We start from the raw sequence: 26,586 nt of genomic DNA, 5'->3' as shown, positions 1-26,586 counted from the left end.
CGCCACTATGAGAAGCCAAGGCCACTTTATCTTTTCAAACAGACAAGAGGCTGTCATCGTAGCAAGACTCCACGAGCCAACGAGTCAACAGTGTCGTAATGTGAGGCTTGAAAAATGTGATATCGTGACCACGTCCAGCTGCAAACGACAATTAAAAGGCCGAGCCAACGCACTGCATTGTCAACGGCAGCCATTTTGCCAGACATTCATAAACCACAACCAATTTTTCCAAGCTTGGGGCGGCACACTTTCGCTATTGTCTGTGCTCTGCTGTAGACCTACATGCCTGCCTGGCGCTGGTGCTGAACTGAGGCATCACAATCTTTTCTTTTATATATATACGTGCTCGGTTCTCGTTTCTATCGTTGCATCTTCTATGATATTTCGTTAAACTACACAATATGATGAACGTGCGACTTGATGTGCTGGCGATATTGTCGCGACGTCTAAATGTCGCACTGGTGCAGCATCCAGCCTCAGCCTTCAACACCACGGTAGCGAGTGTTACCAGCACGCATGCTGCTTATAACCAAACAAACACCTCTTATATCAACGCACTAAGCAGAGACGTAAAAATAACTCACACCATCTCGGCCCTACAACCCCATTAGGCGCATTTGCGCGGCTCAACTCTTCCCCGCAATCCTCTAGGGTAGGCACCAACCCTACCACTTAAACTCGCGTCGTACAATGTCGACGTGGTCCTTGTGGCAAGTGTCCTCGTGATGTTAAGCGTGAAGCGAGAGTTCATACTCTCTCGCTACCTAACAGCAATCTTGGAGAGCTGAAATTTAGCTGCCATGCATGAAGAATAATCCTTGGCGCCACGACGCTTCGCCTCTGCTCGGCACTTCACTTACACCACTCTTATCACAATATGACCAGCGCCTATCACCACCGCTCGCGACCTTATCTTTCGAGGCCAATCATTAATTCTCTTACATCAAGCTAGTCTGCTAATCTTGCAAACCCGTATCTCCACCTCATCATTGTAGAACGGTCCGGTCTGCTCCTCCCGCGGCGTGATGCCGTACTGCAGATCCTCCACCGCCAGCTGGTTCTCTCGGCACGCGTCCAGAAACACCCGAAACGTGGCATGGTTGCGCTGCGTCGCCGACAAGTACACCTGGACGCCCGGATATAGCGCAAACAGCTCCAGCAGTGTCGCGACCAGCGCGCAGTTCATGCTCCCGTCGTAGGTAATGTCGGCGCCGAGCACCACGTCCACGCCGCGGCCGCCGTTCCACCGCTGCTCCTCGGCGCCGACGAGGGCGTGGCCCCATTTGACGTCCATGGGCGCGATCCGCGCCGACGGCGTCCCGCCGGCGTCCTGCAGGCCGTTGAGGTACAGGTTGTCCGGGATGTTGCTGAGCACGTCGTCGGAGCCATCCGACGCGAGCACGTGCGCCGACTCGAGATGACGCGCGCACAGGATGGACAGGTAGCCCGTGCCGGCGCCGAGCTCCAGCACGCGCTTGCCGCGCACAAGGGCCGGCCGCTCGCAGAGGTACTGGCCGAGGTGCAGCGCCGCCTCCCACGTCCGCAGGCCGGTGGTGCCGCCCGCCGAGATGAGCGAGCGGTTCTCCAGCAGCGTGATTGTGGGTTGCGGTGCGCCGGCGGCGGGTGGCGGGAGCAGCGACAGCGCGTAGGTCACGTAGCATTTCTGCTGGGCGGCGTCGACTTCGGACGGCAGCGGCGTGGCGAGGAGCACCGTCAGAGCCGACATGAGATCATCAGAAAGCGCCTACGGAGGTATAAAGATCAGACGAGGCTTTCTGTCTACGGTCCATGGATTTGGCTATAGCGTGCTGTGTTGCCGTGTCGTTTTGTTGTGTCGTGTGCTGTTGTAAAGCGACTTACATATTCCTCCCAGTCATCTATGCTCTCTTCAATGGCGGCGACCAGGGCTTTGAGCACACGCTGTTGATATCGTTGCGGCGGCGCATGGCGTACACTGTCTGCAAACGCGCCCTCGTAAATGGCTTCTTGGGCATCGGACAGTTTGAGAAATTGGGGGGGGGGCAGGCTCGGCTCGGCTTCTAGTTGCAGATACTGATAACAGAATCTATTCACAGAAGCCTGCCAGGACGCCATATCGACTACATGAATAAAGTTGGTGTTTATGTCACCTTGGCCGAAAAAGCTGTCGTTGACAGTGGAGTTCGTCAGGGCAGAATGGCATGTATTGGTCTCGTCACTGGCAGTGACCAACCCCACCTTATCTAATCGCCACGACTCCATCGGGACAAAGCACGCACGTGATCTGAGCAGCACATTTTTAGGGTTGGACCCAGTTAAGCGACAGCGGGCGGGCCAAAATTTTTGCCAGGAGGCTAGTGTGTGCGTTCGTGTGTGCTGGGGCCCGGGTTGTGTGGTGCTAGCCCTCATATCCACGGTCTTCACTTTTGTAACGCCTTCCCTTCCCTACCATCCACCACAACCCCCATCGACAAACAGCAACCATGGCGGACAACGACAGCCCCGTGACGCTTCGCACTCGCAAGTTCATCCGCAACCCTCTGCTGGGCCGTAAGCAGATGGTCGTGTGAGTTTCTCCCTCTGCCGTTGAGGATTGGAGCGTCGGAATGCCGGCGGGCGCGAACAAGAGAAGAATTTTCGGTATCTCGAGATGGCGATCACAACGACGGACAATACAATTCAGATACGAATTGAACGAAAGCTATGGCCATGGCGATGTCTTTGCGGCTGGATGCATGTCAAAATGTTTTCAATCGGCCCATTGTACAAAGTCTTGATGCGCGAGGCCTTGGCCAGTACAACGCCTAGTCAACACGCGAACGAAAGCCACACGACACCAGCCGACATCCATCTCGAATTACTGAAATTCTTCTCTTGCCGTGCCCGACGGGAATCCATGCTCGATCGATTTTTATGCGCGGCTGCTAACACCCATGCCCAGTGATATCCTCCACCCCGGCCGTGCTGGTATCTCCAAGGACGAGCTCTCCGAGAAGCTCGGCGGCATGTACAAGGCCACCAAGGACCAGATCGCCGTCTTTGGCCTCCGCAGCCAGTATGGTGGTGGCAAGACCACCGGCTTCGCCCTCGTCTACGACTCGCCCGAGGCCATGCAGAAGTTCGAGCCCCGCTACCGCCTGATCCGTGTCGGCAAGGCCACCAAGCCCGAGCGTGCCGCCAAGCAGCAGCGTATGTGGACTCTTTTCGTGGTGGCCGTGATGAACGATGGCCTCGCCGTCATTCGTCACGCCCTGCTTCCTGCAGAGACATGACGTACTAACAACCTTGCAGGCAAGCAGCGCAAGAACCGTCTAAAGAAGCTCCGTGGCACGGCAAAGGTCAAGGGTGCCAAGCCCAAGAAGGAGAAATAAGCGCATACTCTGTAACAAACCGGGATGCAAGAGGGCGTGCGCCGCTTGTGCGGCTCGGCTCCGTCCGACTAAACAACAACCTTTTCCGACGAAATACGGGAAAACCCTCTTGCGGTTGGGCTGGGCGCTGGTACAATATTTTCATTTTTTTGCGTGGAAATTTCTGGCCAAGTACCATGGTGCAAACATTTGGGTTTTGTTTTCCTTTGTCTTTTTTTGACTCATCCACGTCCTGACGAATGGGGGGGATAACAAAAAGAAGAGGAGCAGCAGCAGCATGATGAACAAGTACAAAAAAATTATTAGAAAGTTGGAAGCGGCCTTTCTATCACTTCTCAATTCACTAGCATGAATCAAAATGGTGTTTTGGGGGTTTCTACCAAAAAAAATTAATTACATCTGGTCCTTTGGTGATGTGAAGACGTGAAACGGGCTACATAAAAGACTGTCAACGTAATGTTAGCGATGAAGTGATGGCACCATATCAAGCTACTGTGCAGGTTTCCGATCAATCCGGCCAGTGCAGTTTAAACACCACATTACGAGCATCCGAAAGCCGCATCTCCGACAGATGGACGACTTCTACCTTATGCAGAAACAGAGCCGCGGCCAGCAGAAAGCCTTCGAAAAGAGCCAAAAAGCATTGTATATGATGCTCAGCGCTTCGGATACGTCAAATGAACGAGTCCATGTCACGAGCTGGGCGGGGATTCCGGAGACTTGCAGCGTGGTCGGATGAAGCAATCATTCTTGGACACCAGCCAGGACAACAACAACAAAGTGCAAAGATGCAGATGAGTTTTTGTCAAGATGGCTGTTGCTAGAGTTCAATCTCGTTCGGAGCGGCAAAGTCAGTTGCGAAAAGTGTCACAAGCTTATACGACAGTACAATAATGTCAACTCAATGGATTGCTTGGCTGCCCAGCAGCTGTAAGTGCGCACTCGCAACGAATGTCGTGGTATCTCTGGTACATGTCCGCATCCCAACGCAGAATCTCTCCCAAACGCCAAAGTCTGTCTCTCTGATAAGAGCTGTATCCCGGAGGAGAAAAAAAGAACCGCCAAGTATTCATAATCGTAAATGTCATCATCGTAACGGAGGTGGTGTGCGGTCCACTTGCTGCTTCCCACCCAAGTCCCAATATGTGCGTTGCACTACCCAAACAAAGACTCCAAACAGAAACCCGAACCAAGGACTCGATTTCCCCCATGACTGACTGGGGGCTCACATCAAGCCCACGACAAAGACGCCCGCCAAGCCCACGACGGCGGCCACGACGATGCGCACATCCGTCCGCTGCCGCGGCGCCATGACGGCCGCCGCGGCGCTGCCCTGCTTGGCCTGCTTGAGGACGGGCGTGTGCCAGCCGCAGTGCTCGCGGCCGCTCGGCGCCGTCATGCACGTGTAAAACGTCTCCTGGCGGAAGCCCTGGTCCCTCAGGGCCTGGTCGTCGCTGACGGCCGACGGCGCCGGCGTGACGAGCGGCGTGTACGGCCCGGACGGCTGCTGCGCGCGCTGCTGGTTGTCGTGGACGGCGTTGTTGTAGTGGTTCCTGTCGGCGTCCGGTGCTGCGGCCGCGGCGCCCGGCGCGACGACGGCATGGAGGGTGGGGAGCGGCGCGGGCTGCGAGTTGGCGGCGAGGGCACGGCCGAGGAGAGAGGAGAGGAGGAGGACGGAGAGGAGAAGGGTGGGAGCTGGGGCTGGCGAGGCAGCGTGTGGTGAGGCTGACGATCTTGACATGATGTCTGTAGGTCGGCAACTGCACTGTCGCTGGCGGAGGTTCGCTGTGAGCTTTTTTTGTTGCTAGGTAATAAGTATCTTGTGGTGGCTGGTCCTGTAGGTACTATCCCGCGGTGGGCTGTCTGCCGCTTTTTATAAAGGCAGCATCAAACGATGCCGGAGCAAGGACGGAATAAAGAAGAACAGAGAAGGTTCCTGGGTAGTGATCTGAAGTGAATAAAGAGCTGAATGGCGTTTTCGCCAGGACGCCTCTGCAGGTGGAAACAAAGTTGCTTGAAGAAGGTGGCGAAACCGCCCAGTTTCCCAGACCCTGCAGGACGGCAAGATGGTCAAGTGTAATTGATTTCCCAGCTCTCTAACTGCTCGTCCGTGAATGAGCCGCCAGCTTTGCTTGCCAGGGTTCCCCACAGCCAGTGCCTGCTTGGTTTTTAGGGGACCTGGAAGAGGCGGCAAGATCGGCGTCCAAAGGATCCCAGTTCCTGTCCGGGATTCGTAAACCTTGGTTTCGTGTCAGAAATTCTCGGACCGCAACGACGTGAGTGGCTGCAAGAAAAGCAGAGGAACACACCACAAATAACGCACACAGCAAGAGGTTGTGAGGAAGACAGGTCACAGATGCAAAGTCGGGCATGTCATAGTTAATATTGGGTTTTTGGCTGGCTCCCCCCGCCAAGCCCGCGCCAGTGAGACAGGCACATCGCACCCAATGCCTCGGGATCACACGGCCCATTCTCTCACACCACCACCACCACCACCGCCGTCACCACGCGCGCCAACTTTAGGGCAACATAAACTACTTGGTAGAAAAATCGAGCGAATAAAAGCATGTTCTCTCTTTTTTGCTGCAGCGGGTGGCTCATGGGTCCTGCGGTATCCTGCCTGGTGGGTAAACGGCCCTGCACAAACGCACACCGCAATGTAGAAGAAAGCGACGCACCGCAGGGAATCCATGCGCTCTTGACAGGCCACTCATTCTGTTCCGACGAGCAGTCTGTACTACGACAACTGGTAGGTAATAAAGAAAAGAACCAGTTACATCTTGCACAGCCGTGACTCAAGCCCGACCCTCATCCCGCCAGCCGCCACACCATGCAGCCATTCTAACCTCGAAACGCGGGGGGATAAAGGTTGTAAAAAATAACACCTCGCTTGCACAGTCTTTCGGTATTCGTACAGCTGCCGAATTCGATATAGCGGGCGATTGGACAAGACATTCCAGAACCCACCGAGACAAAGTGTCGCGTGACAGGACCTCAAGGCACTAACAGAATAAAACTCGCTCAACCACCCACCACTAACCAACCAGGCGGTCAGCGAAACAAGCTTCTAGTGTCAAGACTGGGAAAAAAGCCACCACCGCGCCATCCGATCAGCCCTAGCCAGCCATGCAAACCATGCCAAGAGCATGGACAAAATTCTTTAGCGTCCCCCGGATTCAGCTGCTTCTGCCAAGGTCGTGCTTCTCGCCCTGAGAGCCCTACAGCGAACAGTGAAGCAGGGTCCTTTGAAACGACGGCTGTCAGTACTTGCCGCTGCCGTCACCTGCATCAACACAACTCTCTCTGTGGCGGCACTACATCTGCAACAGCTTCAAATGTGTTTGCTCAGCAAAACCATACATTTGCCAACCCATCTCGTGAAATCTATACATTTACTATACAGGTAGTCTACTGTAGAGACCAAAAAAAACTTTCATCCCCATGGACCCGGGGCGGGTATATCCATCCTTGATGCATGATGCACGACACAAAAACGACACGACTCGCCTTCAGCTTCCGGACCGGCTCCTAAGCTTCGCCCGCTGCTTCTGACTTCCCTCGTCCTCCGAGTGCAGCTGCGCGCTCACGCTGCGCCGCCTCGCCGCCCTACGGGCCGCCGCCGGTGGTGACCGTCGCTGCACCGGACTAGAGCTCAGTGTAATCACCTGGCTGCCCTCTGGCACCACAAACGCGCTCTTCTTCTTCCCCTTGATCTGTCTGCGCGGGCTGCTGCGTGCTTCCGGCACTGCTTCTTCTCCTGCTCTTGTCTTGACAGGCTGCGTCGCGTTGGGAAACAGATTCTGCTCCTCGCCGTCCGACTCGCCGTTATCGAGCCGGCGCATGGCCTCCTTGTACTCCGCGTCGTCGGCGTGTGCAGCGCTGGGTATAATGGGGAGCGAGCTTGCTGTTGCATCCATTGACGGCCGCGACGATGATGCCGTGACAAAGAGCTCGTCGAGCGACTCAAACGGGCTGCTGTTTAATAGCCCAGGAACAAGCGCAGGCGCCGCTGCGGCGTCAATCAGCGTCTCCGGTATCAACGCCTCATCGACCTCTGCCAGCGAGTCGCCCATCTCCATATCCACGTTGCCGCCCTCATCACCATCCTGCGCATCGTCAGCCAGCGAGGACGGCACGACCGTAGTCGCATTGCCAGAGTCTTTGGCAGCCGCCGTCTTCGTCTTCTTCTTCTTTGCCTTTGGCTGGGCTGCTTCCTGCGTTTCCGCCGTCGTCTCGGCCTCGTTGTCTAGACTCGGCTTCCCGGAGAGAGGTCCTGTTGCCACCTTGTCAGCAGCAGCTTCTCGTTGTTGGCGGCCCTCTCCGGGAGACCCAGGCGCGGCCTGGTCTTGGCTTTGGTGGCGCACACCAAACGCGCGCGCCGTGTCCAGGCTGTCGCTCGCAGCGCTCATCAGTCCGTCGTCTGCTAGGGGCAGCTCGAAGTGATGCGGGCGCTGTGCGGAATGGATCGACGCCGAATCGGCGCCGTCAGCGCTCCCGTGGGTTTCGGCGCGCGATTGCTGCGTTTCTACCTGGCCGGTCGAGGCATGCCCACTATTGTGTGCGCTTACCTCTGCTGTCACGTCTGCGCCGTTTGTCGAATCAACGAACCCTGCAGGTGCCGAGCCAGGAATGAGTCGTGGCTCCATCATCTCGAACCAACTAACAGTTCGGTGTCCGTCGTCTGCTCCGGCATCCTCCTCCTCGTCATCGAGTGACGGTGCTTCAAACTTTTCGTAGACCCTTTGGCCTGTATGTTCGTCGTATACGTGCTCGTTTGTTTCGCGGTCACGCCTAGCCAGGACCACTTTGATACTATTTGCGTCGGAGTCTTCGAGTATAACGCCCGTAAACGAAGCCATTTGGGGTTGCCAGCTCGTCGCTTTCGACATGGACAGTTGCTTCCACGTCACCAGCTGGCCAGGAATCACAGCGTCCTGGGTCAGTGGCACTAATGACGTGAGATCAGAAGGCAGCGGGGGCAAGTCTTCTTCAACTCTGGCATCGTCGGTATGGTCATTTGGCAGTTCTGACTCGTTTTCGCCATCTGACTTGCTCTTTTGTGCCTTCTTCTTCTTCTTGTTCGAGGTTGTCTTCGCTGGCGGGTCGTCATATACTAGCGAGTCGTCTTCGTAGTCTTCGTAATGCGACTGTGATTGGCGTTTGCGCTTGCGCATCGAGCTGTACTGCTGCTGCGGATCCCAACGCTGCACAAATGGAAACGGCGGCTCACTGAGAACAATACCATCGTGACAGCATTCGACTGCTCGATAGCTAATCTTCTCTCGCCAACTGTCGTCCTCCATGGTGGTATCTGGCTCCGCAGGCTCTTCCACTTCTTCTACCAATCGTTTGTTGGCCAAAGGCTTGACGCCCTTCATCAAATCCTTTTTCAGCTTCTCCTCGTCTGCTTTGTTTTTAGGTGCTTTCAATCCAAGCGCACCAAACAGCAGTCTCCGACTGGCTCCGGCGTTCAGGTTGAGCCGTCTTGGCGAGGGGTTGGCGGACTCGCCATTCGGTTGTGTATCAACACCGTTTGTCGCGGGTATCGGCGCTTTGTCAGACGCTTCGCTGGCCAAAGGTTCCAGTGTCATAGAATCCGGGATTTCGGGCTGCAAAGTCTCACTGCCGAGTGAGCTGAGGAGGGCTGCTTTTCGTGCCTCGAGAGCAGCCATGATCTCGTCGGGCGTCGACTCATCCAATGTTGCTGACCCGTTGACGGAATTGTGCATTTGCTTGCTGCGCTTCCTTCTAGCGTTGCGCTTTTGTGTCCTGCTAAGGCCGCATCCAGGTTCAACTGCGGGCACAACCACCGATGGCGTAGGTGGGGTCACAGCTTTGGATAGAGTCTGTATCCGTGACGTGGAAATTTCTGTCGGGCCAGCGTCAGACTCATCCGACGAGCTTGAATCGCTATCAGACGATTCGGATTCGGACTCGCTTCTGCTAATGGCTTCAGCAGCATTGCGGGACTTTGCAAATGCGATTTCGTCACCCGAGTCTGAATCAGAGCTTGAATCAGAATCAGAGTCTGACAAGGAATCATTCGATTCGTCATCGCTGCCCTCTTCGGCGTCAGCGGTAGCTTGTGTGTATGAAACGCCACCTGACGAGTCCGAGTCGGAATCGGAGTCACTGGAATCGTCACTGTCGCTGCCGCTATCCGAGCCCATATCAACGTCGCGGATACCAAGACCAACAACCTTGCCGCTCTCATTTAAATTTTCGTCCTCGTCGGCACCATCCCCATCACTCTCCACAACCTCAATTAGACGTCGACCCGGCAGTGGCTGCGCCGGTGACTGATCCCCCAGCGACTTGAATCGCGCGGCGAGAGGTGTATTTGACGGCCGAGACGCCGTCAGGACCGAGTCCATCATCTCGTCAAAGCTGAGCGTCGGCCCATACGACTGTGCTAGCGTCTTGTATGCATCCCGTACATCTTGGTTCCGGCGACGCAGCTCTTGCTGGATGATGAACGATGGAAGGTTGGGAAATGCCATGCGCAGCGCGGCCATCGAGTCCAGCATGGGCAGTAGGCCGAACCCCACATCCTCGTTGTCGCTCGATGCTTCTGAAATATCGCGCCTGTCTTGCTTTAGCAGTTCCAGCTCCTGCATCAGGTCGTCGTCGCCCTCCTCGTCTTCAAACGAGGAGCCGCTTGCGAGCTCCGCATCCTCGCCTTCCAGCTCGTCGTTGGAGTCCCAGTCGGCGTGAAATTCCGACGCGGCGTCCGAGTCGTCATCGTCGTCGTCGTCGTCGTAGGTGATGCGCGCGCGTTTGCGCGGCGGAAGCTCGAGGGCCGGTCGGTCACCAGGTAGATGTAGCCAAGGCCTGCCAAAGGCGATGCCGTCGACCAGGTGCTTTCCACCATTGGAGATCTGATGCCGTCCGCTTCGTCGCCTTCTCTTAAGATCGTCGCTTAGAAGTGGTCGAATTCTATTGCGGACGTTAGCTTGGCTGTCCTTGCGTTTGGCACACATCGCGCTTACAAAACTTGATCTTCATCCTTGAGGATCCGCGACACGAGCTGAAAATGTAGACACTCAAAGCTGGCACCGTTGCTGCCGTCGCCCAACTCGACCGTATAGTCCTCAAGACCCCATTCGCCGCCTTCGAGGGGCACCACCTCGTTGACCTGGGCGAGCAGCTTAGCAATCGTCAAGTCATCTGTTGGCGCGCACGGCCAGACGAGCTTCACATCTGGCACGGTGTGTCTGCGAATCACCAGCCGTAGCCGGATGTCGCCAAATGACATGTTCTTCCGCGTCTGCTATTAGCTTTTCATGCTAGTAAAATTAGTTCAATTTTGAAAGTGCCATGGCGGGTTTGGCTGAAAGGTACGAGAGTCTGTAGAAAAAAGGGTTTGGAGCTGCCTGGCGCAGTTATCGCGATCAGTGAAATTTCTAGGTGGGGCGCGTCCCCAGCGCCGCATCAGGTGGACGGTGGACGCGATACACCCAACATCACACGACCAACTGCAGGGCAAGGATCTAATGCTGCGACTTTACGTATAAGAAATCGCGTGATTGGAGGATTCAGTTATTGCTTGCTTGCGCAACTTTAAGCGCCAGATATGGCGTGATATTTGTATGTAGATTTGGTTTATGTTTGCGCGAGCTCGCTGCTGTAATACGAATCCAAATTGAACTCGACAAATCAAACGCCGGAAAACTCCATATATGTGCAATGCTGTTGTCAATATCCCATCATGTAAATCATGTTTAGTGTGGCATGCCTCCCATATCCAACAGGTGTCCCATTCGTTCGATCTGCAATGAGCATGTCAGCGTGTGATTTTTTGGCCAGAGTGAAATAAGTGAGCGCGCCTACCTTTGTCTTCAAATAACCCTCCACCTCTTCGCTTCGAAATCCGCCTTTACCGCGCCACGAGAGCGGCACCATGGCGACTCTCTCCTTGACAACCACCTCTCTGTTCGGTCCCTCGACAGCGCGAATCTTGTCCGGGTTGTTTGTCAGCAGCCGCACGCTATCCTGTCCGAGATCAAGCAGCATAGCCGTAGCCAAGCCGTAGCTTCTGGCATCGGCAGGGTGGCGGAGGAGCAAGTTTGCTTCGACGGTATCGGAACCCAGATCTTGCAGGTTGTATGCCTTTAGCTTCTCGCCCAAGCCAATGCCGCGGCCTTCTTGTCGCAGATAAATAATAATGCCGCCGCTCTCATTATCGGGCAGACCCATCAGACGGGCCGCCTCGTCGAGCTGCTCGCCGCAGTCGCAGCGCGCAGACCAGGCTGTCTCGCCGGTGTAACACTCGGAATGAATTCGAACCAGCGGGGGATCCGCAGTCTTTGTAGTCGCAGGCTCCGATACTGGCGTGCTGGGCTCGCTGCTGCCCATGCCGCTCGTTGTGCGACCGGGAAACAGCCGGCCGGTGTAGGCGCCACGAATCATGCGATCCATTTCCGTCTCGCCCTCGCGTGGTGCGTCGAGGCTCTGGCTCCGGATATGCTTGCCAAATACAATGGCCAGGTGCTCTTTTTTGTCGACATTGTTGGTGTAGAGATGCAAGAACATCTCGGTGCCATTGACGGTTGGGATGCGCGCGCGCACGAGGCATTGCACCTCGGGCAGCTTCTCGAGTAGACGGGGCTTCTTGGAGCCGCAGCCGCCGGAGGCGACGGAGCTGTCGACGGGAACGCTTCTGGGTCCTCGGGTCTTGGGTGTCTGCGTGCCGGGGGTGGCCGGGGGTGTGAATGCTGGCGACAGCAGCGATGGAGGCGGGGGCAGCGACGAGGGCGTACCGGTAGCAGCGGGGGGCAGCGACAGGTCGTCTACCGGAGTGGTGGCCGCATCGCTGTGGTCTTCGGCGCCGCTATCGACAGGCGCAGTGCGCGGTGAGTAAAATGCCGGCAGCTGGTGTGTCTCGGTCAGATCGTTGCTCGTAGGTGAGGGCATGGTGGCGGAGAGGCGTGGTTTAGCCGCAATGGCATCAATTGCAGCAAACAGCCGGCGTGTAGAGCAATGCGGGCTACGTCGACAGAACGGGTCGGAAGGGATTGGGCAGTTGTCGCCAATTGCGATGGTAGGGAAAAGGGAGTGAGTATGAAGGGACTAGGAAATAAGAGTCGTTGCTGCTGGTGCACAAGGGAATTGAATTAGCCTTCATGCGTCTGACCAAACCTTAGCAATCTGCCGCCCATCGGCCAGCGAAATTTGGTAGGCAATTAGTCATGTGCTTGCCCACTACTCGGCCGGTGCGGCCGGTGGCTGCCATAGAACCTCGGCGAACTGTGGGGGCGGGGTTTTGGAAGCGGAATGTCTAACATTTCCTTTGCTAGTACTGCCAATTACGGACGCAGCTACGGCAATTCCTCCTCGGCGCGGGCGACACTTGCTGATCAGCCCGGTGGGCAATTCTCCCGGCGGCAGCGCTCCTGTCTTCGGCGGTGGTCGACACTTGACAGCCGAGCCCCTAAACATCTTCCCGCTCAACGTCACCGTGCACGACGCGCTTCAGCGTCTGCCCGTGCACATGTTGCGCAACAACGTCCCAGCGTGCAATACTTATGCTGCTATTGAGGCATTGTTTCTGGGCCCTGAAACTATCTGGATGTCGGTGCGCCCGCCAGGCCCGTGTTATCTGATCTACCAAGCGCAACGGTGCGCGACGGTCTGGACCGCCATCACCGTGCACAACATTGACATTGTTATTACTGAGAACCAGGAAAATTAGATTTTGAAGTTGCATAGAGGAATCGTATAGATTCTGCAATTCTTGTTGATTCATCTGTTGATGTTCGCGTCGTGTAGGTGCCGTGTTAAGACGCGTCTAGCCCAGTAAACGGGTGTTTTATGCCCATTTCGAAACTGTAAGATCACTTTGCCAATTCCAACTCTCAATAGCGAACATGGCCGCCTATTTATCAGATCTGTTGTTTTAGATGTCTCGTTATGTACCTTCGCACGGGAACCCGCTGTTTATATCCCGCGAACACTCGCTGCACTCCGTCAAAGTACAGGCGCAAGGCACCCGAAATTCACAGACTCGCCGTGGCCGTCATTGAGAACCGAAGGGCTAGCAGAGAATAATGGTTCGCATCAGCACCAGGATACCCAATTTACCATTCCTTTTTTTTCTACCCTCGAATCCGCCACAGACAGCTCTCTGATATTTTCGTTTCTACCCCAGGGTAGTCCAGGGTTCTGTTCACATCGCCCCACCGACGCAATCGATAACGAGCCCGCAAAAAAATTTACCAGCACTTGGAAGATGCAACTCGCTATTACACCTTGCACGACAGCATCTCGACACATCAATTCTGCCATAATGCCGGCCGCCACTTCGCCGGAGCCCGTCTCTCCCAAGGCAGACAAAAAGGCCAAAAAGTCTCACAAGTCGGACAAGAAGCGCTCCCGTGAAGCGGATGCCGCCGCCGACCCCGAGGAGCGCAGGCATAAAAAGTCAAAGAGCGTCTCTGCCGACAACAGCCAACAACACGACGATGTAGCCGACAAGAAAGAGAAGAAGAAGAAGAAGAAGAAGAAGAAGACGAGCAAGCACGATAGCGAAGGGGAGGTAGACAAGAGTGACAAGAAAAAGTCCCGAAAGAAGCACGCCGACGGTGAGGAAAAGGCGGAACGCAAGAAAAAAAAATCCGAAAAGGCCAACGACGATGCGGAGGCTATAGACATAGATGGTGAGACGGCCCTGGCACAATCACAGTTGGAAAGTGAATCTGCCCAAGCAGCCGACGCCATGGACATTGACGAGCCTGTTGTCAACTCCATATCCGATATATACCAGCCCCCCGACATTCCCGCCAAGCCGCAATTCCCCTTCTTCTCGCAGACAGTCTCGCTATACGAACCCATATATCCCATTGGCTGGGCGCAGCCCGTCACCAACTGCGAATTTCATTACCTGCGCCACCTACAGAACAAGTATGTGCCTTCGCTTCGCGGCGTCCTCATGAACTACAAGAACGTTGCGCTCGGCGACGAGCCCAGCCGCGTAGGCGCCGCCAGTAGCGACGAGGAAGTGACGACGCTCAAGTCGCAGCGTGAATACGGCGTGGGCTTTGGCTGGATCACCGCCGACGTGGATCTGTTTATGCCTAGCCGTGGCGCTTGGATGGAAGGTAGCGTCAACCTGCAGACCGAAGGTCACATTGGCGTGGTGTGCTTTGGCAAATTCAACGCCTCCATCGAGGCCCGCCGACTGCCTCCGTCGTGGAAGTGGGTGTCCAACGAGGACCCCGAGGCTGAGGGCATGGAGGAGACGGCGTCCATTGTGGCGCCTGATGAGCACGGCGTTGTGCATCAAATTCACAGCACTGGCTTTTGGGTTGACGCTAATGGCGACAAAGTCAAGGGCAAGATTCGCTTCCGAATACGCAATTTTGACGTTGGTGTGAGTGGTGAGACGACATACCTGAGTCTCGAGGGCACTATGCTTGACAAGGCTAGCGAGAAGGAGCTCGTGCAAAAAGAGGCACACGCCCTCAAGATGCGCCGCGACACCAGAACGAACCGCCGCCTCGAGCGCCGCCGTGCTCCCGAGTTTAGCATGACGCGATTCTTCTCGGAAGAGGAGAAGCAGGCGCACGAGGAGCGAGAAGCAACGCGGGCCGCAGAGCGTGCCGCTGCCGCCGAGGCTGAGACTGCAGCAGCAGCCTCGTCCGAGGGAACGAAGATTGTCTTTGAAGAGTAGAGCTAGGACGGCAACACTGTGATGGAAAACATCTATTGTATAAAGGATGAGCTGGGCTAACTGTATAGTTGAATTTTTGCTAAAAATGTGGTGGTGCAAAGTAAATGTGAGAAGCGAAGTGTCGTTGACGACACTTCGCAATATTCAAAAAGGCAAAAGCAAAAGGCAAAAATGATCAACAAAAAGAAATCAAAATATTATACATCAATCTGGAACATGGCCAATCAACATGTTCTGTAAGATCCAGTTCCCAGCCTGAGTGACAAATGAGATCGCTAAATGGTAAGATGAGAGTATGCTAGTATCGTATCGGACTGCTTCTACGCAGACGCCTTGATCATGGGCTCCCATGGTCGTTCCATATCCCAGAGGTATACCTCGTCGTCAGGATTGGTCCCCAGACTCTTGACGACAATGTGCCTCAGAGCAGGAAGAGCGGAAAATGTAAGTGTGCTGAGTGGTGATGTGCACTGCGGCTCGCTCCAGAGAGCTTCGAGCTGTGCCGCAGCAGGCTGCGACTGTGCACAAAGAGCATCGACTTTGGCAGCAAACGCCTCTCTTTCAGACGAGTGGTCGTTGGCAATGATTTGGAAGCGCACCCCCTGAATATCGACAGTGATGCACTGCACCTTGTTGGGGAACCCGTCGGTGTAGCCGCTGGTAAGGACCCAGGAGTACTCGCGCTGGTCGCCCGCGCAGTCCCAGTCGTACCAGACTTGGGTGCCCGTCTCGGAGAAGTCGTCCAGCGTAAGACGAGATAGGCCGTCGAATCCGACGGAGCAGTGCTGAGGGGCGACGCCATCCAGTTTCGGTAGGACAATGTCGCACCAGCGCGCGTCGGTGCCGACGACGAAGCGGCCGTGGCGCCGGGGCGGCTGGCCGGTGAATGTGAGGGCAAGAGCATGCCGTGGCGGGCCGCCGGCGAGAAGACTGGTCTTTATGCGGGAGGAGAGGAAGTCGGTATTAGTGCAGAGGACGAGACGAGAGGCGTTTTCAGGCATGTGGACGGCTTTCTCTGCGGCCGGGCAGTTTGGCGCCGGCACCAGCCAGGCGATGATGTCTTGTGAGGGAGTCATGATGATTATTAATAGTATGTATGCGAAAGAAGGACGCGTTTAAAATCGAGAAGGAAGCGTTCAAAATTGAGCAAGGTCAAAAGAAAGTAAGCAACAAATCATGCAAGTGCAAAAAGTATTCAGTCTGGTAAAGAATGGCCGAGTGACGGTGGGAGTCTTGGAGGACGTCTCTCAAAGAAAGCGGAGGAGAGGTAGGGAGGTGAGGAGGGGATTTGGGTAATGATCAAAACTGGAATAACGACGAAAAGACAAGGAAAAAAAAATCTACGGCAAATGCCACTACATCTTATATATCCAAATGAGCGTGTGAGTATACAGCAATGGTACGTACTCATTGGCTGCATGTAAAACAGGGTCCTGGTTGCGTAGGACAACCATCGAGGCGCGCATCGAGAATCCCTGTGGGACACGCTTTTGACGTGCCGACCGCGACCGCGTTTCATGGTGCACTGGACAAATGGAACATGGAACACGGTGAGGAACAAGAATAGCGCGTCGTTTCGTCTTGTGTGGGTGGGCGTGAATCTCCCCCGACCGGCGCCGGCAAAACGCTCACGATGCTGATACGGAGCGCTCTGGGCCAATCATTTACGGCGAGGTTGGGCAATTCGGAAATTGGGCTCGAGGGCGTCAACCGACCCCAGAGAACAGGCATGCAAGGATCATCGAAGAGGATCCGATGAGCTGGCACTGCAGACGTCGAGTATATCAGTGGCACCAGGCGCTACGGTTGGAGACTGGTTGTTTTTGTGATGTGAGCTGGCCATGGGCAGTTGGCAGTTGGCAGTGAGCGAGTGGGCAGCAGGCGCTGCGAGTAAGATGAGTCAAACATGCGGTCTGCGTCGAAATTAAGCCTGAAAGAAAACAAAGGACCAGATCAAAATGGCCACTGGATTCTCTGCGGCAGATGGGCTTGGACACTATCGACGTTTTGAGAGGAACAAGTGTAGCAGCGTGCGAGCGTCTCGTGTTGTTGGAAGTGCGTGCGCCTGTCAAGAACAGATGAAACAGGGAAAAGTATACATATTTGGAACTTTGACAGCCTCAAACCGGGACCGGATTTTTTTCATCTTCTTTCCGTCAGTCCTCACCACGAATCCTCGAGATGATGAAGCCGTGATGCTTGGCAATGTGATGCCACTGACTGGTCAGTTTCTGCCTTAAGTATCAGGTCTCCACATCCGCGCCAGCCATCGGCCGAACTTTGCCCGCCGAGCAGGAAGCAAAAGCTCCCAATCCACGGCAATTATCCCAACGACGCCAATTCCACCTGTGCCGGCCGAGACGATCAAGAAAAGGACCCAATTGAACTCGGAAAATAATGGCCACCGACACAGCTTCTGATGCGCGTCGTACGTTAACCTCTTTTGTTGCGACGTCTCCCTGCAGACCGACGAGATACTTCTCGACCTCTTGACTGGACAGCTGGGACTAATGCGGACATGCAGAAGCGACTCGTGAGGAGATGAGCGAGGCTCGCCTCCCTCACGCCTACAGAGACAGCTGTGCCCACCTCCTGATCCCCCTGAACAAGTGCCGCAAATCGACGTGGTACGCGCCGTGGAAGTGCGAGGTACGAAAACGATGACAAGCTGGGGAACAATTGAGGAGTGGTACTGACTTTTGATCTTATCAACTACGTTAGGACGAGAGACATAGCTACGAAAAGTGCCAGTATGTCGAATTCAAGAAGCGAGTCGCCAAGATGGACGAGCTGCGAGAGTCCAAGGAGGGTGCTCGCAGCAACTAAACGAAATGGAAACGGAGACGACGCTGTGGAAGAGCAGCAGCGACCCCGGACTGTACATATACTTGTGTTAATGGGCAGGAAATAGAAGAAATCTTGCAACGCGGCTGCTTGCATGTGATGCTATGGGCGTGATATGTTGAAGGCATACGTGTCAACGGAGGCCGTGGAAGGAAATTGACCGAGCCGCAGGATCGAGAGTGATTTACAGTTCGGCAAAATCGACAAAATCGACACAATTGGCAAAGCTACGCATTCATACGGATTCAGAGACGAGGCCTCTACGATGCATCACAGCAGTCACCGCACAGCAACGCTTTGGGCAATTTACAATTCGTTATTCATTTATATACATGGCCTAACGCCATTTATCGCCTATTGCTTCTTTCGACAGCTTTAGAAGATCGAGTTATCCGCACAAGTGAAGGAGCCCTCAATCTTGCCAGGCGTGTTATAGACATCGAGGAGACCCATGACGGACGCCCACATACCTACGCCATTCATAAACAGCGCCTGGAGGATAAGAAGAGCATTGACAATGGCCAGAGGAATATTCTTTCGGGCAAACTTCTCCTGCCAGTTGCGATGGTACCAAAACACGCCGCTGATGCCAAATGTGAACCAGGCCACGAATGTCGCCGACGAAATGGACAGGATCGAGTCAAAGATGGGGATGGCGCTGGCCAGGACAAAGGCAGCAACCCAAAAAATACTGGCGCTGCCGACCCAGAGACCCCAGGAACGCCACGAGTTTTCCGTGGCGCGGTGCGTCGTCTTGGTTGCGCGCAGTACAACCACATAAAGGTACTTGATGGCAGTGTGGCCGAAAACCATGCCCGTCGACAGAATGGCAGGCAGCGCAATGGCGTATGCGACCTTGGCGGGAATATCAGGCGCAGAGCCAAGTGCGGGAGAGCGCACAGCCTGGCCAGAGAGGCAATAGATGGTGACGGCTGTGAGAATGTACAGGAGCACTGAGCAGACCTGCAGGATCGTGAGAGCCTTGGGAAAGTCGCGGGAAGGGTTCTTCATCTCGGCCATGTACGAAACAAAACCAACGTTGCCAGCGTACGCATAGCAGACCTTGAGACACGCGCTGACACCCTCGCGGAAGCTGGGGTTTCCAACAATGACCACTTCCTTGACGAAACCGTGCACCTCACCGCGCGGGTGACCGGCGACCGCAAGACTAATAATGACGATGAAGACGGCCACGATGATGCTAATCGTGCAAGGCAAGCCGGCCTGGGCCACAAACTTGAAGGTGCGCGGGAGGCACAGGACCCAGCAGCACACGGCAGCAACCGCGGCAAAAGCGACAGTGCATACCGAGTGATTGGACAGCGTGTTGAAGGCGATTGAGAGAGTGACGGTGGCGGAGCCGCACGTCATCATGACCTTGAACAAAAGACCGACACCGAAGATGAGCTCGAGCGGACGGCCGCCGACAACACGCGCCATGTCGACCATGTTGACTACTTGGGGGTGTGCGCGGTAGAATTGGAGCAGCTCGTACGCTGTGTACCAGGACACGACACCCAATCCGACAATGGCAATGAGGCCGGGGACGAGTCCCAGCGTCTTGAGAATGGCAGGGAGCGTGAGGATGCCAAGGCCGACCTGGTTCGTGGCGAGGACCAGTATGGTGTCCCACAAGCCCAGGGTGCGGTACGTCTTGCCGCCACCAAAGAGGTTGTCGTCGCCGCCCGGCGCATCATTCACGACGCCCTCGGGCTTGGACGTCTTGGAGGCATCGTCTTCGAAGCTCGACTTTTCCTGAATCTTTTCCGGATCGGCGCCTGCGTCGGTGGAATTGGCGCCAGCGCGAATGGCAGCAGGCTGCTCCTCGATGACGTCTTGGTGGCTGGTCATGGTGTCCCTGTTTTGATGGCCCAAGAAGCGAAGCACCAGCAGACACACAAGAGCAAGGGGGGGAGAGAAGGAAAACGAGTAGCAGGCTGGAAGAGGGTGCGACGGCAGGCAGGACCTTATCAAGGTGTGAAAAAAAAGGCTCCAGCAAAAAGCCGGTGGTGGGTAAGTAGCTTGGTGCTTGGGGTGGTTCGTCACTCGCTCCTCCGAGGGCAGCCGGTTCTGGCCAACAAGTCACCAAATACGCCCTTCTGTGACAAGGGCATGCAGCAGATGGGGAAAAAGATAAGCACACACAAGGGGAAAGATAAAAAGGGAAAGCACACGCAAAAAAAAAGCTTCGAGGACCCCGGACGCGGCGGGCCAAGATCCAGCAAAGTGTCAAAACGGACTTCTGGGGTTCCAATTATCTACGCTCCATTGGCTGATTCTCCAGACGTTATCTGGGGGAGGTCCTGGGAATGGATGTGAAGAGATTTCCTCTCCAGCTTATTACTGCTTCTCCGGTCCTCCTCCGCCGTCATACCAGCACGCTTGTACTCCGTACGGACTACAGCAACCTTGTTGGGCCTTGGCGGGCGTAAACAAAAATTTATAGTATCCATCCATGCAAGAGTCAGTTGGCGTCTGGACGAAAGTGGACAGTCAGGGTCGCAACCAACGAATCATGGAAGGCGGCTAGAACCCATTGCCCACCCATCTCTCGGAAAGCGCACCGCTATGCTTAAAATGCTAGGCTAGTGGCTTGACGCTAGAGAGCTCGGCATACGGCATGGAGCAAAACTGACAGCTCGGGTTTTGCTTCAGTGTTCTTTTCCGGTGGTGGCGTTTCTGGGTACGGCAATTCCCCTTACCTTTCCGAAGAGTGTGGCGCGCCGCCACTGATGCGTAGTACGCCTCCGATCGCACACAGCGCTGAATGCATAGTGGTACAAAGCGAGCCGGCCATGGCTCCAGCTTTAGCGCATCTCCTCGGAGGTTTGTACCAGCCAGGGCAACGATTCCTTCATTTCCTTCACAGAGTTTCTCATTGTCTCGGCACCCCCACACTTGGCCGGCAGGGTTGACGAGGGCCAAGAGCCTGGGGCTGTGCGTATATTGTGGTGACGAAATGTACCCCAGAGTCAGGGGATTTTTATTCTTCAACGTTGTTGCATTTCCGTTTCCCCCTTAAATCTGGGGGAGGCTGTTGTCTCTTTGGCCTGATGTGAAGTACATGCGCCCTCCTCCGGAGGATTTTCGGCCGGTCGCCCAGCGTCGGCATGGCGAGGCTCGCGGTGGGTTGTGCTGTCATGGACGTGGGCCGGCCCACTGACTGGAAATTGCGCAGGACAATAAAGAACAGGCAGCGGTGATTGACTCTCGGGTTTAAGCAGGCGCAGAGTGTTTGTGAGTATTGGTGGGCTAGTTTGCTGCTAAGTCTACACTATCCGCACATGGCTCAGCTATCAAATGCTCTCCTGTCCAATGTTGCTCGCCTCTTCGCATTGCCTCACGCGGGCTGCACTGGCTAGTCTCTCCGTGTTACCGTCCATTGTGGCTTTCGACGGGAGAGTTTGCAGTTGCCCTCATCGTCCAAGTAGTAAATATGTTTCTTCTTTGCCCCGTCTGTTTTTGAGATGACATGCGTATTCCAATTCATGTGTACGGATATTCGGTCCTCGCCCTGCGCCCTAAGCTGCGCCAGATGCTGCTCATACAAAGCTTCCCTGAACATGAATAATTGCCCATTGGCAACTTGTGTCTGATCGAGAAGCCGCACGTTTAAACTTGTCGCATCGTCGTGCTGGTTCGGGACCATATCTCCCGTGATGCCTCTCGGGAAAGGCGCGACGAGCTTTGCCCGCCCATCATTCAGCAGCACGTCAATGCCGCGCTGATCATCTTGGAACCAGAAATGTCGGTAGAGTCCCACCTTCCACCAGGGAGCCTCGAACACGGCCAGCATTTCAGACCATATCGATACCGTTTCCTTGCTGCTCCGCATCCAGAACATGCCGTTGCAGATGGGCGGGATCAGCGAGCCTCGGCGGCCCTTGTCCGCAAACGCATCGCGCTCCGTGAAGAACTCGCGCGCATCCGTGCTGTATACCATGTCGACGCTCTCTCGGTCTTCATCCCGCGGCACAATGGAGAGTGGCGACTGCCAAAACACAATGTCGGTATCGAGCATGAGGACGTCGAAGCCGCTGGACAAAATGTCCCGGAAAAGCAGCGGCCGCTGGCGCATCATGCGTCGATACGCCGCGGTGACGCCGTGGGCGTTTTCGTTGCCGCTCGCAGAGAAGAGAGAGGCATCTCGATAGGTCGCGAATCCTTGGCCGGCGAGGCTGGTTTGTGCCCCGTCGTCTAGGGCCCAGAAGACAATCGCGGACGTGTTGAAGGAGATGGCTGCGAGGGAGCACAGCAGGTTTTCTGTGAGATGGAGCATGCCAGTGTTGACCGGCACGACCACCACGGTGTTGTTGATTGCATGGTTTGCGAATGTACGGATGTCGAGGGGAGAGAGTCTGGACGTGTGCGTGTCGTTGTTGGTCGTTGGGGTCGGCTGCGCAATGTATAGATGGTAAGTCGTGAACCAGAAGAGAAAAGTGGCGACAATGATTCCTATGCGCAAACGTGCCAGTACTGGCGATGGCTTACGAGCCATTGCTTATTTGTGAAGATGGCCACAAGATACGCGCCATTCTTGGAGGTAAAAGGAAGCTATGCAAAGTCAGACCGTAGAGTTGGAACACATGGCTACCTGGCGACCAAATGCATGTCCCCCTTTCACTCGATTACGAAGTAGATTGCTTTCGTGCCATCTATTTTTGGGCCCTGCCTCTCTAATTAGAAACCTCAGACTATGCAGTTCACGGCACGTGGCGTTTTGCCTACTTTCTTTTTCCCTCCCTAGGGGGCAGTGCAATTTCGCTGCCTACCACATTGCCGACTAGCCTGCGCGGGTGAGCTGAATGGTTGGTCCCATCGCTAACCCGTCATACATTTGGAAACTCGCTGGATGCGATATTACACATGCAGCAGTACCATCGAAGTTGACGCCTCTGTCTTATATTGGCAAAGGCTGCTACGTAGGACCAGCGTCGAACGATCTCGATCGCGCGTGCAGGACAACATCGACACCTCGCAGACTATTATCAATTTCCAATACTTAAAAGGTGCATCGTTCCTCTATCTAGACGTGTTTTGGGAAATCACGACTCAGCGATCCTCGCACAAGAAGGGCTGCCACCGCGTCACTCGCCGCGTCACCTAGCGCGGTGGCTCGTTCCACCCATACGGGAGGATCGACGGCTTCCTTGCTTCACTCTCTTCAGACTTTGGTGAGTATCTCTCGTTGATACAGGATGAGACGAGGCAAGATTGCGTCTTGACCTGATATTCAGAGTTGCGTGGACACAAAAGACGAGGTTTTTCATCTCCAAGCTGGAAATTGTTGGTAGGAAAGGCAGTGAAAGCCACGACTTGTCACCCGCTATCAACTGCTAACAAGAAGCCTGGCGAACACAGGTCGGTAGTTAGGTACTAGTGCCGGCCCATGTAGCCTTACGCCTATTACATGTGCCGTGATACCCGCACCCGATCATCGAACAAGCCTTACGTCAAAATTCCAATTCAAAGTATCGCGCCAACGTCAGCGCAAAACGGCCCATGCGTGCCGGAAAGATGCCATTCAATCGAGCTTTTCTGGCTTCATTCCGTCTACAGACTTGGTTGACCATTCACATTCGTAGGTTATAGGTCTGGAGAGTCGCTGAAGCACTACTAAATCGACCCACAAGCAAGTACCGAGACAGTGTGATAATCTTGTCCCTTCAGACGACTGACAAGGCTCCCTGGCCTGGCCCCAAAACTGGTGCCCGAGCCTCGTCTACACTTGACTCCGTAGTGTAGGCTACCAGTATGCCTGCCGACGGAGAATGATTTCTTTTCAGTCTGCTAATTAACGTCGCACCCGCTCGAAGACGTTCGTGTGGAAGCCAAGCATCAGGCCTGCATGCTCTAGCGCTGCAACATAATCAAAAGGCAGAAACCGTGGCACTGCCTTTTCGTTGCAGCAACTCTATTTATTTTACTCCGTACAAACCTGTCAATGCCTAGAACCTTGTCTTGGTCGCTGCTTTCGACTTATGAGCGTATAGATGCAAGGTTTCGTTTCTCAAATTGAACTGTTGACAACAACTTGGTTTTTCAACCGGTCAGCCACGCGCAATTGTCCTAGTCTATTACAGGGGCGGCTTCCGTCAGCGCAAATTACAGGATCGGCTGACCACAGGCCACCATCGCGTATGCTGCACATGGACGCAACTTTGCAGCTACCCGACCAATCGCACGCATCACACTATGCACAGCTAGTGTCAAGCGCCATGAACAAATGAACAACACTGTCCTGAGTTACGCTGCCATGAGTAAACTGGCACAGATGCGTCGCATAGGAGGATGAATCGGTCACAGCAGCGGGCAAGCTATCGAAAGCCTTCTGGCATAATCAACGTCGCCCCATTGGAAAGGACAGATCTGCTTCTGGGTTTGATTGAATCGTCTGTACCATCCTCTGCAGTTCCTGCATTCCCTCCGCCGAGCTCCAGTGAGGATTCTTTTGTAGATCCGATCCAATCATCTGCAGCAGCTCTTCCGCATCCACGTCTCCCATGTCCTGCCTCCCGCCTCCACGCGCCACGCCCTGACCACTGCCTAGCGGACCCTTCTTGTCCAATGCCCATAGGGTCAGTCCCTGCTTCAGGGCCTGCACCTCGCGCGGCTTGACGTCCCTCTCTGCGACGTCGCGCATCCGTCTGCCATGACCCTCGTCCACAAACGTCTGCATCACGTCGGCCGCAGCATGCAGGAGTGCGTCTCTCGCCGGCGCCCTCTGCGCGCGGTCGAGCGACTGGCCCGCCGCGGCCGCGAAGCAGACGCCTGGCATGAACGGCAGCATCTCCGCACCTCTCAGCGCTCCGAGAACCCCGCATTGCCGAGCCGCTCGTTTAGGGCCGTATTCAGCCGCTCTAGGAAGAGCCAAGCTTCGTTGCGCATTGTGAAAAAGTTGAAGCAGAGCCCGGGCTTCTCGTGCATGATAGCCTCTGCGACAGTGCCGCATACTGGGCCCCGGCTTCGTCCACTTTGGCCTTGAATTCGGGCCGTAGGTGCGAGCGGATGTCCATCTAGCGTTGAGCAAAGCCTACGGCGAGAGACTCTTGGACGGCATTCGTCGACCATGGAACAAGCTTCCCGGGATGTTCAAGACGAATATTGACTGCATGCGAGAGGTATCCCAGCGGCATGAGGTTACGTCGGTTGTGACTGTGAGTCTTGACTTTGCCTTTGGTCTTGCGCCGGCTCTGTGCGGCCGCCCAGTGAGTGACCGACGTACCGATGCTTAGATAGTAGTTTTTGAAGTAGGCCTCCCTGGTCTTTGGTAAATGCCCACGAAGAAGGATGTATCTCCCTGCAGGGTCCATAGATTCTGCAGGTCTTCCCATGGACAGTCATCTGCCAGCAGGCCCTCGTGTTGCAGCGCGTGGTATAGCTGCACCACGCCCACGAGTGCACCCGGCGTCACTGCATACAGCAGCCCGGCATTCTGCAACGTGGCACGCATGTTTTGGATCAGGAGTCCGCAGTACATGAGGTTGCGGCGCAGAAACTTGATCGGCGGGGATCGCACACGAGGCAGCATGCCCGCGGTGATGGCGAGCTTGCGCGCGACCCAGATCGTGTCATCGTCCCGGAGGCCGGCGGCGCGAAGCACATCGCAGCGGTCTGCTACCGGAACATCTAGCAGCGACTGCTTGATGCGGCGACTTTCGGCCTGCATGGTGCCCAGCCTGTCACAGGTCTGCCCAAAGCTGTGCAGAATGTCAAGGTAGACTTGGACGCCAAAAGCCGGCCAGAGTGGCGTTGTCTCCCGCCGCTCATGTACCTGATAGGCCAGTCCCCTTGTGAGCTCGTCCACGACAGACAGATCACGGAGCTTCGAGACGAGGAAGCTCAGATCCGGCATGAGTTCCAGCACGGCCGTCATGTCCTTCGTCCATTTCTGGCGGTTACTCTGTGCCAATCCGGCGTGGGCGTCGTCGCACCACCCGAATTTACCGTTGTAGTCTTGAAAGGTCGCACTCTCAGGCAGTGCGGCCGCGGTAAAACAGCTTTGCAGTGAAATTGGCTTTAATCTTGGCCGGCGATTCCGCCGGCGCTGCTTATGCTCGCCGGGGTTGAATCGGCAAGTGCTTGCATCATGGCGCCTCGACACGGGGTACACGAAGAGTCTATGCGTGACGTTCACCTTTGTGTCTCACGTGCAGTGCACAAGCTTAAACTTGGCTGATTCAAGTTTCAACAGTGCTTGGGACCCATTATTCAACTTTGTGGTGTATAGTCTGAGAGAGTTTCGTAATTGCGTGACACAGAGGTTAAGGTGGTCCGACTGCTCCTGTGATCTACAGGGCTGTCAGGTACAGACGCTGGACTGTACACAAAGTAATAAAGACGCCAACAAGAAACGCTGCAGTGAGGCGGCAATCCCAGAGACTCAATCTCAATCGGCGTTAAGCGTGCTATCGTCGATCGAGCTTTCTGCGGATCAAGGCGCAGCGTTCCACTTGGTCGGTCGGCCCCAACAGAGCGTGAAGCGCAACACGAACAAGTTTACGAAAGAATTCGCGCTACTCTTGGCTGTTTCTCCAGAACTGGTACGCCGTGTGATGGAAAAGACGAGGCTGACAATATTTTCCAGTCCACTTGTCACCATTCGCCCCTTTAAAAAGGTGCAAAGTTGCAGCATGTTCATACAATACACACTATAGCCAGCCAACTGCATCTTTGCGTTCGGCAATGTTGGCGGCACTCATGTTGACGCGCGTCCATCAAATT

General features: G+C 55.2%; 13 protein-coding genes across 13 annotated transcripts; 3 read left to right on the top strand and 10 right to left on the bottom strand.

The window, feature by feature from the left end:
- Nucleotides 1-943: 943 nt before the first annotated feature.
- Nucleotides 944-2,094, bottom strand: LMH87_000094 (uncharacterized protein; the record flags this gene model as incomplete). The annotated part of the gene is made up of 2 exons (XM_056197945.1): nucleotides 944-1,744; nucleotides 1,861-2,094. The coding sequence occupies 2 exons, from the start codon at nucleotides 2,092-2,094 to the stop codon at nucleotides 944-946; spliced, it is 1,035 nt and encodes a 344-aa protein (XP_056054942.1).
- A 368-nt stretch (nucleotides 2,095-2,462) lies between these two features.
- On the top strand, nucleotides 2,463-3,350 carry LMH87_000093 (uncharacterized protein; the record flags this gene model as incomplete). Its single annotated transcript, XM_056197944.1, has 3 exons — nucleotides 2,463-2,545; nucleotides 2,921-3,168; nucleotides 3,271-3,350. 3 exons carry the CDS (start codon nucleotides 2,463-2,465, stop codon nucleotides 3,348-3,350), a joined length of 411 nt encoding a protein of 136 aa, XP_056054941.1.
- Nucleotides 3,351-4,575: 1,225 nt separating this feature from the next.
- Nucleotides 4,576-5,091, bottom strand: LMH87_000092 (uncharacterized protein; the record flags this gene model as incomplete). The annotated part of the gene is made up of 1 exon (XM_056197943.1): nucleotides 4,576-5,091. One exon carries the CDS (start codon nucleotides 5,089-5,091, stop codon nucleotides 4,576-4,578), a length of 516 nt encoding a protein of 171 aa, XP_056054940.1.
- Nucleotides 5,092-5,194: 103 nt separating this feature from the next.
- LMH87_000091 (uncharacterized protein) lies at nucleotides 5,195-5,722 on the bottom strand (the record flags this gene model as incomplete). The annotated part of the gene is made up of 3 exons (XM_056197942.1): nucleotides 5,195-5,401; nucleotides 5,452-5,589; nucleotides 5,660-5,722. 3 exons carry the CDS (start codon nucleotides 5,720-5,722, stop codon nucleotides 5,195-5,197), a joined length of 408 nt encoding a protein of 135 aa, XP_056054939.1.
- Nucleotides 5,723-6,859: 1,137 nt separating this feature from the next.
- Nucleotides 6,860-10,605, bottom strand: LMH87_000090 (uncharacterized protein; the record flags this gene model as incomplete). Its single annotated transcript, XM_056197941.1, has 4 exons — nucleotides 6,860-7,623; nucleotides 7,919-7,923; nucleotides 8,007-10,286; nucleotides 10,340-10,605. 4 exons carry the CDS (start codon nucleotides 10,603-10,605, stop codon nucleotides 6,860-6,862), a joined length of 3,315 nt encoding a protein of 1,104 aa, XP_056054938.1.
- A 466-nt stretch (nucleotides 10,606-11,071) lies between these two features.
- On the bottom strand, nucleotides 11,072-12,263 carry LMH87_000089 (uncharacterized protein; the record flags this gene model as incomplete). The annotated part of the gene is made up of 2 exons (XM_056197940.1): nucleotides 11,072-11,119; nucleotides 11,181-12,263. The coding sequence occupies 2 exons, from the start codon at nucleotides 12,261-12,263 to the stop codon at nucleotides 11,072-11,074; spliced, it is 1,131 nt and encodes a 376-aa protein (XP_056054937.1).
- A 1,133-nt stretch (nucleotides 12,264-13,396) lies between these two features.
- Nucleotides 13,397-15,018, top strand: LMH87_000088 (uncharacterized protein; the record flags this gene model as incomplete). Its single annotated transcript, XM_056197939.1, has 2 exons — nucleotides 13,397-13,399; nucleotides 13,498-15,018. The coding sequence occupies 2 exons, from the start codon at nucleotides 13,397-13,399 to the stop codon at nucleotides 15,016-15,018; spliced, it is 1,524 nt and encodes a 507-aa protein (XP_056054936.1).
- Nucleotides 15,019-15,338: 320 nt separating this feature from the next.
- LMH87_000087 (uncharacterized protein) lies at nucleotides 15,339-16,094 on the bottom strand (the record flags this gene model as incomplete). The annotated part of the gene is made up of 1 exon (XM_056197938.1): nucleotides 15,339-16,094. The coding sequence occupies one exon, from the start codon at nucleotides 16,092-16,094 to the stop codon at nucleotides 15,339-15,341; it is 756 nt and encodes a 251-aa protein (XP_056054935.1).
- An 882-nt stretch (nucleotides 16,095-16,976) lies between these two features.
- On the top strand, nucleotides 16,977-17,844 carry LMH87_000086 (uncharacterized protein; the record flags this gene model as incomplete). The annotated part of the gene is made up of 6 exons (XM_056197936.1): nucleotides 16,977-17,073; nucleotides 17,137-17,173; nucleotides 17,260-17,366; nucleotides 17,432-17,446; nucleotides 17,543-17,667; nucleotides 17,740-17,844. 6 exons carry the CDS (start codon nucleotides 16,977-16,979, stop codon nucleotides 17,842-17,844), a joined length of 486 nt encoding a protein of 161 aa, XP_056054934.1.
- Nucleotides 17,845-18,237: 393 nt separating this feature from the next.
- Nucleotides 18,238-19,713, bottom strand: LMH87_000085 (uncharacterized protein; the record flags this gene model as incomplete). The annotated part of the gene is made up of 1 exon (XM_056197935.1): nucleotides 18,238-19,713. One exon carries the CDS (start codon nucleotides 19,711-19,713, stop codon nucleotides 18,238-18,240), a length of 1,476 nt encoding a protein of 491 aa, XP_056054933.1.
- Nucleotides 19,714-21,220: 1,507 nt separating this feature from the next.
- Nucleotides 21,221-22,360, bottom strand: LMH87_000084 (uncharacterized protein; the record flags this gene model as incomplete). Its single annotated transcript, XM_056197934.1, has 2 exons — nucleotides 21,221-22,258; nucleotides 22,334-22,360. The coding sequence occupies 2 exons, from the start codon at nucleotides 22,358-22,360 to the stop codon at nucleotides 21,221-21,223; spliced, it is 1,065 nt and encodes a 354-aa protein (XP_056054932.1).
- A 1,842-nt stretch (nucleotides 22,361-24,202) lies between these two features.
- LMH87_000083 (uncharacterized protein) lies at nucleotides 24,203-24,814 on the bottom strand (the record flags this gene model as incomplete). Its single annotated transcript, XM_056197933.1, has 1 exon — nucleotides 24,203-24,814. One exon carries the CDS (start codon nucleotides 24,812-24,814, stop codon nucleotides 24,203-24,205), a length of 612 nt encoding a protein of 203 aa, XP_056054931.1.
- Nucleotides 24,815-25,093: 279 nt separating this feature from the next.
- On the bottom strand, nucleotides 25,094-25,738 carry LMH87_000082 (uncharacterized protein; the record flags this gene model as incomplete). Its single annotated transcript, XM_056197932.1, has 1 exon — nucleotides 25,094-25,738. The coding sequence occupies one exon, from the start codon at nucleotides 25,736-25,738 to the stop codon at nucleotides 25,094-25,096; it is 645 nt and encodes a 214-aa protein (XP_056054930.1).
- Between the last annotated feature and the right edge of the window lie 848 nt (nucleotides 25,739-26,586).

This window comes from Akanthomyces muscarius, chromosome 6 (assembly GCF_028009165.1).
Source record: "Akanthomyces muscarius strain Ve6 chromosome 6, whole genome shotgun sequence".
Lineage (NCBI taxonomy): Eukaryota > Fungi > Ascomycota > Sordariomycetes > Hypocreales > Cordycipitaceae > Akanthomyces > Akanthomyces muscarius.
Note: the sequence above shows the minus strand (reverse complement) of the source record. Positions and strands in the feature narration are given on the sequence as shown.